The 14024-nt window shown below is 37.9% G+C and overlaps 1 protein-coding gene across 1 annotated transcript; it reads right to left on the bottom strand.

Moving 5' to 3' along the window:
* Positions 1 to 1932: 1932 nt before the first annotated feature.
* On the bottom strand, positions 1933 to 13194 carry minar1 (membrane integral NOTCH2 associated receptor 1). Its single transcript, XM_066701513.1, has 3 exons — positions 10922 to 13194; positions 6577 to 6831; positions 1933 to 2989 (listed from the first exon to the last, which is right to left on the bottom strand). Exons 1-3 carry the CDS (start codon positions 13169 to 13171, stop codon positions 2792 to 2794), a joined length of 2703 nt encoding a protein of 900 aa, XP_066557610.1. The 5' UTR covers positions 13172 to 13194; the 3' UTR covers positions 1933 to 2791.
* Positions 13195 to 14024: the final 830 nt, after the last annotated feature.

A 14024-nucleotide genomic window follows, 5' to 3' on the forward strand; every position in this document is an offset into this window, starting at 1 on the left:
GTGTCTCAGAGTCTTGTGAAGGGAATAAATCTGTGGCCAGTCACACACACCACATCTATGCTAAAAAAGCCAGCCTAATTAGTGGAGCTGTGGATCTGTGCTTTTGAGCAACCTTTACATCAGAGTGAAGCACATTGAACATCCTATAATCTCAACTCAGTATGGGATTCATCTGGTTTAAGAATGCATGGAGGAAAAAGACAACCTTTAAAAGTCCCTTAACAGGACTGTTAACATTTTCCATTTTCAAAATATAAACCAGACCTATTAGTTGTTGTTTTTTTCCCCTCCGTGCAGAGAATAGCTCTTATGATCTGCTGGGTAAATCTGAAAGGCAAGTATTCCCTTTATTCTTTGCCAGAAAAAGAAACGTCTTCCTTAATAATGACAATGCCTTGAAATTTGACAGGAAGAGATTGGATATAAACCATATTTCTGGTAACTGTACAACAATGTGCATTATTAACAGTAAAAGTCTCCACAGCAAATACAAAATGAATGGAACAAGGGTACCAGCTATATAATGGATGTGGTGGAGTCTGCATGGAAGAATATATAATACACAAACTGCTTATGTTATATAATAAATAAGTAAATAAATAAACCTGATACAAATGCAGGTGAAAATACCCACAACATAACTCAGAAACACTTGTTATAGATCCATCTAATGGAATGAGGTTAACACTTAATGATAAGATTATATCTTAATTAGCCAGCTGTAGAATATTAATAGATGATGAATAACAACAGATAAAATCAGCATTAATGTAATTATAAACCTTTATAAATTAATTTTCTTCCAGGAAAGCAAAAAAAGAAGCGCTGAGAAGGCAGACCTATGACGTGTATTTAATCCATTACAATCACAGACAAGATGGCCTAGTCATCAGGCAACAAAACTGAGGTTCAGTGTTCAATCATTACCCCCCATCCCCCCACATCTAAACAGTATGTACACATCACAACATACGTATTAAAGTTACATGAACACATGAACAGTTAAATGCAATGCTTTTATACATGTAGTCCTTGTTCATCATCTACTAATATTATACAGATGACTTGCTAACTGTTACAGATGTAACCTTATTTTAAAGTGTCACAGGAAACAGCTGTAGCAGGTTTGTTTTCGTGAGCAGGCAACAGACAGGCACACAAGAGCAACAGTCGGAACAGTAAAGTTTTATTATCCTATTCGAGTTACACCAGCGTTTACATAATGCATTGGCACTCTGAAATTATTTACAAAATACTACAGTATGCAACGGCTCACAGTTCATTTATTAAAGGCAGGGTTACAAGACTGATCACAAGGTTTTGTGTAAACTTATTTCAATCAAAACACCCCACTCCCTGCTTAGCGATATCGATGTCAGTATCCAAGGTCGGTCAGTTCTGCCATGTATACCTTTGAGGATAGGAATATGGATGGAGGTGTGATCAGAATACTGATACTGGTAGGCAGTTTGCATTCACTGTATCTAAGGCCCCTAAGGAGACTACATGGAGACATTATGATAGGCAGCACTTGGAGAAACATATTTCTGGTCCTGGGTGGGTCGGGGTGGCCAAAAGATTTGCCTGAACTGCAGTAAAGCCCCTCACAAAAATGTTGACCTGTTCTTGTCGGCGGTAGATAAATAAATAGTTCAAGTATAATTAAATGGTCTGGAATTTCAGACTACAAGAAATCACCTGACTCCAAACAAGTAGCAAGGTATTTTATATTTACAGATGTATTCCTTGCATTGCTGCTGCTGCTACGGCTACTGATAACAACAACAGCAGTAACAATAATACTAAGAAGAAAAAATATAATAATAATAATAATAATAATAATAATAATAATAATAATAATAATAATAATTAATATTATTATTATTATTATAATTATAATAATAGTTGAACAGTTTATAATGGCATGTTTATTAAAGGCACACCTATAGCTGATTCATTTGTGTTACATTTTCAGTAAAAGTGTTTCCTTTACTGATACTATGCATTAGAAACTAAATTATAATTCCTCTTGTAAATGCATATGCTGCTGAGTCTTTGCATAATAGTATATACTAATTAGTCTTTGTACTTTTGAAATTCCTGTACTATAGTATCAGTCAAGGGAGAACAGCGTATTGTTCCACACTGCTGAAATAGGACAATGGGACAAACAAAAGAATGACAACAATAGTTGTGTATTCGCCCTTGTAGATCTATTTTTCAAACAATGCATATTGCTTCCTGTACACTTGGAACACAGATGCATATCACTTTTTCATGCTTGGATGTTTTCCTTTTTATTACATTTTCTATAGCATCGATTTGTGTCTTCAGACTAAGTGGGTTTAACGTCTGTTCAAAAAATACATTGCACAACCCCATTAAGAATTTCCTGATGAGTAAAAATCTCACATTGCTTATAAAGCTTCGTCAATCTCCCCTTTATATTCTTCCAGTGATACTATAAAACAGAATCTGAATAAAATGCATTAAAGTATGTCATCATACAGAAATAAAACTTGGATTATAGTCTGCTTAAAAAAAGTTTTTCATTTGTTGTATAACCAACCTGTAGTGAAAAAAATCTAAACCTTTACCCAAAATTTTACATACATAATAAAACATAAGTATTAAAATTAACGTATCTGTAATTAATTTTTCATATCTGCCATGAGATTAGATAGTAAAAAAACAAACTAACAATAATATATATATATAGTATAATTTTAAGACAAACAAGTAAATTGTAGGGTTACATTGCAGTAGTAAAAAATATCACAATTTTAACATGTTAGGATTTCATAGTGCAAATCGGGACAACTATGACCAAGATTACAGTGCAGGCTGCTGCTGCAATCAGTGCTCCGATCTTACAAACCTTTGCCCTCCTGAACTCGGCCTCTTTGCGCTTGAGTAGAGAGTCATAGCCAGGAGTGTAAATATCCTCCATCCAGTACTCTAAATTGTTTGGGTTTAAGGACTCTTGAGTCTGGAAAGCAAGGGGAAAGAGAAAGAAGGAATGCTTTACTGCAGCAATTGTTTTTCAGAGAAAGGTTTGATTGTATGCAAGCAGAACTGTGTGGAAAATGGATTGAACACACTTCGGGCCTCAGAATGAAACTCCCGTCTAGCTCAGCGAAGCATATGCTAGATTACTGCAGCAACACTGGCTGACTAGATAGAATCACTGCAAAAGCCTGTGAGCACTTCTGACAGCTATTTTAATTGATTTTCATCAACACAATATGACAGGCAGGGCGAGATGCATCGCATTCGGATGTTTGTGCTTCCAGCTAAATGCCAACAAAGGTGAGCTGGTGAGGAAAGTTATATTTCAGTTCACCAATTCACTACTTTAGCAACCCGCTGACAGCAATGAATTCCACATTATTGGTCACCAAACTGTGATGTTACTGAAGTAAATAAAAACAGACTGGAATGCATGATTGCCCAGGTGTTTACAAAATGTTATTATCTGCTCTATAGTTTTATTTATTATTGTTTTGAAAATTAAAAGTAAAGTTAGCAATTAACAAATATACAGTTTACACAATCCAATGAAAAAGCCGTGAACATATATTTTCTGGTCTGTATAGTTACTGATTATTGAACCTCCCAATGACCCTGAATAATTTCAAGGAGACATAAGCTTTGGGGGGTATTTAGAAATACCTGCTTATGAAATGCTTTATTTAGGTCTAACTTTTGTCTTCAAAGATGATTGTGTCACAGCCTGGTATTGGAACAGTGTGCTTCCTGTCAATGTGTTCATTTCCCAGGGTTTTTATGAAACTCTATTGCACTGCAAACCTTCTGGCACTAAACACATGTAACAACCATTGTGTTCAAAAAAGCTCAAGACACTGGGGGCCTCAACCAGCCAAGGGTCCTCTTGCATTTGTTCTTTAAAAGCATAAAGATAACTGTCTGGAAATCGAATGTTATCACCTTAAACAGGACTGAGATCAAATTAAGACCTTCGCCACAATCAATAGCAAATAACGACCCTTGTGAATGCTAAGTTTCAAAGCCTCTGGCCGCTGATTTTTGTATAGTACATTTATAATGAAGTAACTGTATTCTCTTCCTCTAATGTTATTTTTGTCCTAGAAGAATTTCACTTATAGTATAAAATGTCATAATTAATACAAATGCTCCTGAATATACTGTAGAAACTAAACATTTTAAAACACACCATGACCTTGTAAAAGAAACCAATTAGAATTCAATAATTTAAAATGTCTTATTTATCTGTAGTTTACACAAAACTGGTGTACAGACTGGTAGCACACACAAAGACTGTACTAAAGCCACCATTTGCTAAAAAAAAATGAATTACACAACCTTATATGTAAATTATTATCAATCTATAACATCTGGTGCTGGTCCATACATATTTCATCCTGCACCTTATCACATTAATAGTGCATGTTTTCTATGCAGGAAATGTATGTTGGCTGTATAGTTCATATTGTGGTGGTCTGTGACACTTTAATACAGAGGAGCTTTTGCAGATCAGCAAGGACACACGGATCCAGGAACACAAATGGAAATTAGGCTTCAAGGCATTCAAGGCAGAAAACAGGAGACACTTCTTCACACAATCTGTAACAAACTCCCCACCGATGTGGTTGAAGCCAACAATTTGGGAACATTTAAAAATAGACTGGATAAGTTCCTTGGATCACGTCGTTATTAATGGACCCCAAACGAGCACAATGGGTCGAATGGCCTCCTCTCATTTGTAAACTTTCTTAAGTTCTTATGTTCTAAGACCAAAAACAGCTGAGAAGGTATTGTGAAAATTGAAATTTGGAAAACATTCTGCTATATGTGCCTACATTAGTCAAATCCCATTTATATACAGAAAAATCCAGTTTTGTGAATGTTTGTAAAGACAGGACAACAGAGAGAATGCTGAAACCATGCTGTTACCCTGTAAGTGCCAAAATCATCCCTGCGACTCTGCTGTGCCTCACTGATAATAGTGCTGTAAATCTAACCCTGGCCTTGTGGCTGAGCAGCACGAGTCAATTTCATGAGTGTTGTGCACGGACAACTGTTCAGTCTTTTGTAAGACCTGGTTTCTCATTAAAACATTTATTTAAGTTCCAGAAAGAAGTGCATCATTTTAATTTGGATATTGCCGTATCCCTTTTTTTTTCTTCAACGATACAGAAGTCATTGTTGATGTTAATCCCTTTTTCATTGTTTGTTCTGGAATTTACATGAAAAAGAGAAAAAGTGGTATAAAGGGGAGACTTTAGAGGTAGGGGTAGGGGGAACTGTAAGTGAAACCATTTCTAATACGCATTTTGGAAAGGAATGTTATGTAATAATAATAATGGCTGAAGGCCAGACACTATCATCTTCAAACACTTGTAATTTCGGTCGCTTTCAATTTCCTCTTTGAATCATTTGTCTGTATTGCATGTTACAGCAGAGCAGGGTGCCAGTTTACAGGAATTAATGGCAAATATCTTTGAGCAGTACTCATCAGCTGTTCAAGAAACAAGTGGCATTAGCAGATAGTGCCTCCTGGAAGATTATAGCAATCTCTCATATTTGGGATGAAAAGGTGGGAAGGTTAATTTCATTGCCGCCTCTAGACAACCATCACAATTGATCAAAAGAAAATTAGAAATCAATGCTGTTTGAAGGTGACCATTTTTAAAGGTTTCTCTCTGTGATGATGCAGCTGCCTATGTCAATACCTCAACACAGAACACAGAGCGATGTTCTGTGATGGCAGACAATAACATTATTTAAGATGGAACAATTCATACTGATATATTAATAGTCACTTCTGCTGCATAACGGGTGATGTTTTGAGTTAAGGTAATGGGGGAAGGGCACAAAGTAATAAGTTGCAATGAGTTATTGCCTTGGGATTGGCTTCTTGCTCAGCAAACCCTTTAATTTGAGTAAGTAATAACTGTCAGCCACGTTAATGAAAAGACAGATGCGTGCTTGTCTTACACTGGGCAATCGCCTTTTCTGATAGATAACAGTTGAAGAATACAAATTGCTCAGTGCTTGAGGGTCTGATAACATGACATTGACGTAAAAGAAAAGTTCTCTGATACACTCCCCATACAGAACCAACTGAATCGATCTGAGTGAAATACACACGCACAAGCTGATTTAAATCCATCCATGTTGACCCTTTCTTCCATTCAATTGTTCTTGTAGACTGCTATGATTACTACCATCTTCAAGCTTAGAAGAGGCTGAATTGAATTGTATGATTCCCATGGTCCATTGCTGAGAAACATTTAGTATTGTCTCATATAACAAATATTACAATGTAACACAGCCATTCATAGGTCTCAGCAGATGCATACATAAACACACTCACACACATACACACTTTAAAGTTGGCCAAATAAAGTGCAGTTTAAAATTCAATTACAGAAACTTTGCAACTTTGATAATTTTGTACATGTAGGGATGATTCATTCCCATGCATATAAAAAGCTAAACTTGTGTTCCTTTTTGAGCACAAGGCTGTATAAATATTTAAAAACAACCCACGGCCTATTATACTATAATCAAGAAAAAGACTTCAGCACTCACTTGCAGGTCCAAGGCTGTGAGCTTGCCCTTTTCTCCTGAGTTTCTTTTGTATTCCTCGATTGTCCACGATGGCTGGGGCCGCTTCGCCTCTGACATCTCTGTCAGTCTCATGTCTGTGTACAGGGGGTTGCTCTTCATGTGTGATTTGGCCGACGTTGAGAAGGGGTGAGGACTGAACACTTGCTCTATCAAGTAGGAATCTTTTGGCTGCTTGGAGGACCGGTGTGCCTGGGGAATCTCATACTGCCGGTCTGTCTGTGGATACAATTCAAAGGCATTCCCACAGTGAGAAACAGGAGGTCCCAGAGGAAGGTTATATACAAGCCTAGAACACAGCATCTGGAAACATTTAAAGGAGGAGCAATAAATCTCAAAACTAGGATTCTGTACTGTAGGAGCACTATTATTATTATTATTATTATTATTATTATTATTATTATTATTATTATTATTATTATTATTGACTTAATTAGAAAATGTAATTTATAAATTATATACCCAAGGGACACATCATCATTATTAGCTTTTTAATCTTCAGCAGAAACAAACAGGAGAGGCCTCTGCCAGCCCAGTAGTTTATTAAGATAAGCACAGTGAGATTTTGAGAATTAATGCTGCCATTTAATATCTACACATTGATGATAAATTGCTTTCCAGTGCAATTAATTGTCACTGCCTATACACTACCAAGAAGAATGCCAGAATGCTGATGTGAGGACTTTTTCCCCCCCTCACTTTAAACTGTTACAACAGTCTCTGCATTTGAATATAATTGTTGGCAGAAATTAAATGTCTCCCAAGCAGCATTTGACAATCAGGAAATCCTCCTCTCTCTATTTGCCTTATCTCAGCGGTTTCTAACTACCCACAGCAGTCACTAATCATTTGCAGAAAAGGCTTACTGGACTCCTTCTGCTTTCTGATTATAAGAGCTCCTGGGCTGAGGATTCCAGCATTAGTTGTCACTGAGTTTAAATGGCTGTGGGCACATGGACTTGGTCGTACTGTTTCAGAAGGTTGTAATGCTGATCCAAAAAGGGCACTGTGTCCTGAAGAGTTGCTAAAATACCATTTATTTCCTTAGATACTTGAAATACCCGGCCTTTCATGAGGATGCTCTTAAGCCCTGTTGGGATGGATGGGTCTGTATCCTCGAATCTATATTTTCAATAGCTCATTGTCTGTTTATAACTAAAAGAAATAAAGAAATAAATTGCTTCTCATATTTTTGTGTATACTCATGCCTAGGATCCTTATGGTAGCGACTGGATCACTGAACAATTAGCGATGCAGTACACAGCACTGTACATTGTATCGATCCCCCAGCAATAGGTGCTATAGTTCACTTCTGCGGATTTCTCCTTCTAGGAATTGATTTCCAGTAGACGCATTTCAATATCGGTTTCCACTAAAGCAAATACGATGTTCCTTTAAAGTGCCAAATAGGAAAACATTGCATGTATATGAGTAAACACATCTGCAATGGCAGGGATTAGAAATTGACTCGATTGCATATTTATTAAATGTCCCACACCAATGTCCCCAAGTGAAACGATGATGAATTTAAACATATTTCATTTCTTAAATACCATAATGTTATTCATTTAAAAAAAAGACAAGACAAGCGTAAATACACTTTTTCCTCAGTTTCTCCCTACTAAAGGATGATATTCAAATTTGCACTACTCAGTTGCGAGACAATCTGGACTACATTCCATACACTGTACAATCTTGTCTCTTGATTGCATTTCTGAGCTGTCCTGGCTATATGAAATGGTTAGAAGTTGTTGAGAGAACCCTGTGTGTTGCAAGTACATACAGCTGCACATCTTTAGAGATGACACTTGGTCAGCATCATCAAAGAAGGATAGAGCAACATGACTTGACAGCCTCATTGACAGTCAGGTTGCAGTGCAGAGGACGAGAGATACAGAAAGACTGGGGCGGCAGGCAAGAGTGGTTATACAGGGTCTCGCAGCTCAACAAGTCCAGGCCCTGCTCTGCTCCAACTGTTGACCTGGATCTGAGATAACATATTCAAGGAGCACTGATTTCCTTGTCTATTTTGTCTACTCCTTCCCAAGGAAGGCTTAAAAAATCAGCAAACAGGGGTTGTTTGCCAAGGCTGAGACTGAAAGCCATCTGCAAATCATTCTGGGAAATCATGACTAAAGCCCGTCTTGGCATTGGTCACTTCACATTAGACACAGGAAGGAAGGAAGACTGACATCTTTATGGCAAAAAGATATTGACAATTGGCAATTTAAGTGAAACACCAGCACTAGCTTGATTAAAGACCTAATGGAGAGTTAACTCACAAATAATTGCGATAGGACAAAGTAGCTGTACAAGAAGAGTTGACAACTCTGTTGGAGAGGATTAAATACACCAACTAAGGGTGAAGGTTATGGCACTGTTCTGTCGGGGGGATGTTTGGTCCCAGGAATACTTAGAACAAGTGGGGAGCAGTAGGCAGACTTTTCTAGCTGGCAGACATCCAACTGGGCAGAGTGCCAGGCATGAATCCAAAAAAACAAAGAGCTGTGTATAGTCGAAGGAAAGAGGTGCAGAAAGGATAGAAGAGTAGTTTCAGCAGATGATGATGAATTGACTACTGCAAATTGATCTTGCTGACTGTGATTGATATAGATGGCACAATTAGGCCAGAGGCATCCCCACACAACCATCTTGACTGATGTAAAGCCAAGGAAGAAAGTTATTAATTGGGGTATACCAAAAGGAAGATTTCAGGGAGAGCACATGAGAAATAATATGCAGGAATCCGCTTAACCCAGAACAATGTAGGGCATTCAAGTTAAAACCATTGCAGCAAATTGCAGCAAAATTGCAACCAGGACTTAATGACTTATTTGGAATTGGTTTTAACATTGTTCCATTGTGGACTTGTCTATATAAAATACGTTACCGAGAGCAGTAGGCAATAGTGGACAATGCCTTAGTCAACTTATTTTGCTTGGTTTAACTATATATTTAAAAGATTGTGTTCTAAGTAATGCAGCCATCATCTTCCACTATGATTACCATTTCTGTCAGCCCAATGCCCCCCAGAGCTTATAGCACTTCACACCAGTGTACAATTATACTTTTAACTGAGATGTTTATAAAAGTGCGTCTGTGCCTGGTACAAGCTACTGTGCTACACTGCTTAGGATTGTGGGTAGTGATTCAAGCAAGAATATTTGTAAAATAATGTCCTTTATGTGAAATCAAAAGGTCAAACTGTCCATTCACAAAAGATTAATCCTACAAAAAAATAAGCAAAGAATCAAATCCTTCCAAAACTATTTAGCAACATGGGATGTCGCTTTGTATGCATTTTAAGAGGTATTTACAACACTCAAGGTTATAATATCACTCCTGAGGTTAGGACCCGTTCAAATTAACATTAGCTCTGCTGGCACCCATAGAAAAGTTCAATAAAAATGGCTTGTCAAAAGCAGTGCCTGCCAAGAGGAACTGACAATTCCACATGCTGTGTGAACCCAGGGATTGCAGATAACTGGCACACAGGCAATGACAATACTTCAATCCATACCTTAAAGGGCACCAAACCACGGGCTAATTAAAAATCACTACCAGTGCTAGTTTTTTTTTTCCAGTATATAAGGTATGATTAAAGTTATAGGTTTCAGTGTCACTGCTTTGTAGTTAAGCTATACTTAGCTACACTGAATGTCGTGTATGTTAAAACAAAGGTTAATTTGCTTCTAAGCTTTCAAGGTTAATTACCTCACCACCACACCTTTCATCACTGTTGATTATTATCTATTACATCTATCTATCTAAATATATGTTATGAGGACAGATTTAATATGAATTTAGATTTGAATTATTTCCATTAAAGCCATCTGTACTCCCAGAAATAGCTTCAGATGTTGTTGTCAGGTGAGCCCCTTTTCTACAAGGATCTAGATGTGGATTTGACTGCAAGTGACAAGGGAATGCACAGCATAATTAGATAGCTATGCTGGATCTGTCATCATTATTAAAATCTGCTGTCTTTTAACATGGAATCTGAGAAATATAATAGCTACAGTTAATGTGTTATTGTTGTTCGGGAGTTTTTTTATGAAAAACATTTGAACAGAAAGCTGAAATAAAACTCTCTTATGATACAACTGAAGTGCTTTTAATATATGAAACATTGATGGATACACCTAATGAACAACAAAAAAACATGATCCTATTAAAACACTCGGGACTTAAAAATAATACACTTTATGGGACAAATTAATAGATTTAGGAAGCAATATGGGTTTTACTTTTTTAATGAATTTCAGATAATAACAGACACAAACTAACAACTAACAAAGAAACAAATTACCTCTTTGGATTTTCTGTGCCTGTCCTTGCTGTCCCTGTCTTTTTCTTTCACCTCATCCCCAGGGTGGCTAGAGTAGGAGATAGCTCTCCAGTCTCGGGGAGAATTGGAGATACTGGCAATTTTGGATTCGGTTGCACTGTTCTCTTCAGTTAGTGATCTTGAGGACCTCCTTGTGAACAAGTTCTTTTTCAAGGCTTTAACCCTCAGACTTTCACTGTTACTCCCACTGGCATCTGAGCAGCACCACTCAGTGTTGTTGTCCAGTTTGACGGCATGCCCAGTGGTGTGACACTGGAAGACTCTTGGGGACACACTGCCATCTGAATGCAGCTCACAGGCCATATCCGGTTCAATCTGCCGGCTGTTTGCGTCTGGTTCCTGGATCTTTTCATCTAATTTGTTTAGCTTTGCAAGGACCTGGGAGATCTCATCTCGCACCCCAGAAAGAGTTTCAAGCTTTTTCTCAATCTCACCAATCCGGAGAACCAGCTTACAGACACTGACCTTTAGCTCATCATCCGTACTTTCTAGAGAATTAAATAGTTTGTCTAACTTGTTGCCAGATTTACCTGCTTTCACGGTACTCTGCTCAGGTGAACTATCTCCGTCTGACTTTGTCACCTGAGAGAGGGACCCATTGCTATTGTAGCATGATGACTGAATGACTCCAGAGGAACCACAGACACTCATGTCATCCAAAAATCGAAAGATGTCACTAATGTCATCGCTGACCACTTCAGAGTCCTCATCAGAGTGTTTGAAGGAATGCCTTTCAACATACTTTGTGTGATTAGGATTGGAAAAGTCTTTCAACTTTCTCTGATCTGATTGGTCCGTTTGGGTTCCCACACTTAAGGTAGTGTCTACATTCATCACTTGGAAAGATGTACAGTTAATGCTTTTGTCTTTAAACCTTTTCACGCCTTCTCTTTTATCCACACCAGAGCCACTTGACATTGAATTTGACTCTTTTGTTTTTGACCCATTTGATTTAATGGCAAATCCTGAAGGAGAGATCACTGTCTGCTCTTTGGGGCATTGATAGTGCTGTTCTTTATCCATATTGCCGCCATTGTGACGATGATTGTCTTTGGGCTGTTTAGCATTTAAGAAAGATCTTTCAAAATCAGGTCCTTCTTCTGTGTTCAGACTCAAGCTTTTGACAGGCCAGGCTGGTTGTTTGTTATGTTTTCCTGAAGACCTTCTCGGATTCACGTTTTCTGTTACAGTCGTTGGTCCGAAGTAGGTAGATGCCTGCAGATCATCCAGACTCTCATGCTTTGCCCGTCTTTTTTCTTGAGCAGGTGAACATATTGGCTCATAATATGGGTTGCTGTATGGCAGTTCAAAACTGTGATTAAAAAAGGTAGCAGGCTTGTGGGACTCCTTTCTGTGATACCCCCCAGATAGTTTATCACTTGGCTTAGAATCTGTGGTGATTACCTGGGGAGTAAACGCCACAAGGTTGTGGAAGTCCTCCTTGAAAATATTTCTCTTCTGCACACACGAGTGTACTGTAAAAGGCTCAGAATTGGAAATGAAACTTTCTTTGATCCCTGAATTTACATGCAAGGAGTCCTGATCCGTTGTTGATTCGCTGTCTATATCCATTGGAAAGTAGGTGCTCTGCATTTCACAAGGCTGAGAGCTGCTGCTCGAATACTGTGGTAGAAGCTGAAGCTTGTCAAGTGAAGCTGCACGGCATTTCATTTCCTTGTTAACCCCCAGCAGGAAATTGGGATCGGAGGTGCGAATGAAATGCTGAGAGTTGTTGCACTCCGGTTTGGGACAAGGTGAGGTCCGTGAAGAGGAATGTCCTCTCACGTCTAAGAAGTTGTAGGCTCTTTCACAGTCAGAATACTTGCATATGTCAGTATCCGATCGACAAGACTCAAAAGATTGATTCTTATGGAATTTTGGCCGATGTCCAATGGGTAATTTGTCTTTGGCAGCCCCACCATTCATCTGAATTAAATTGAACATGGTAACTATGTCTGCGGCTACCATTATTTTCTTGGATTGCTGGTCATCCATTGAACACCTCATCTTGTCTTTGAACAAAGTGGCAGGGAAACTGGGGTCCAGACAGGCTGTGTAAAACAGCAGGCTCCTGAGCTTGGCTAAGTGAGCCAAGTCAAATCTGGCACATAAAGATTTACACAGATCCTGGTAAGAAACACTGCTCTGTTTGGTGTCCAGCTCTTCCAAAATCCTCACCAGGAAGAGAGAATACTCTGGTGTTGGATCCATGGTCAATTGTATTTTTCTTTGATCCTTATTTTAAAAGAAAGCTGTTATCCTGGAGTAAAAGATAAATTGGATTAGGAAGCAATCATTGATGCTGCATTTCTGACAATCATAAATAAAGAGTAACTAACAGCAATACTTGTCAAACAATAAATTATGCACTTATATATTTCATGAAGCAGACAAGCTAAAGAAATATGGCAGTCTTAACCTTCTGCACAAAACACATTTTAGCTGCCTGTGGGTTGATAAGTGACAGATAAGCAATGGTGCCTGATGCCCGTACAACAGCAGCATAGTAGCCAGAGGACAGCCTACTCCACTTACTACACTGTAATTCATAGTCTCTTTGTCAATGAACTGAAATGTGTATCTGCAACAGTGTATATCTTTAAGATCTTGATTGATATTTTCTGGATGGAAAATTAAGGAAACTCAAATCAAATTAGTCTAATGTTATGATAGGCAGTTAATGACCTCCTTAAATATCAGTAACAACAATCCAAATGACAGAGTGTGGATTTGTGAAAAAATTATTAGAAATGTACATGGATGATTAAAAGATCAAACGTGTTGTTATTTTCAGTAGAGCATGTGAAAGAAAACCATTCCAGAGCGATTCATAGCTGTACCTTGCCTATTTGTAAGCACAATATTTACATTATGGCATGCATATCCTTGATCCCATACCAAATTGATAAACATGTTGTTACAGCACTAATGTCCGAATTCAAAACAACATTTGCAAGCATGAAAAATAATCATTTGAACTTTGATCTTTCACCCAAATATTTAAATTATTAACAATAATTATTATTATTGGAAATGGACGTTGCACCTTTATGAATAAAAATGG

Source organism: Amia ocellicauda, chromosome 4 (genome assembly GCF_036373705.1).
Source record: "Amia ocellicauda isolate fAmiCal2 chromosome 4, fAmiCal2.hap1, whole genome shotgun sequence".
NCBI classification, from domain to species: domain Eukaryota; kingdom Metazoa; phylum Chordata; class Actinopteri; order Amiiformes; family Amiidae; genus Amia; species Amia ocellicauda.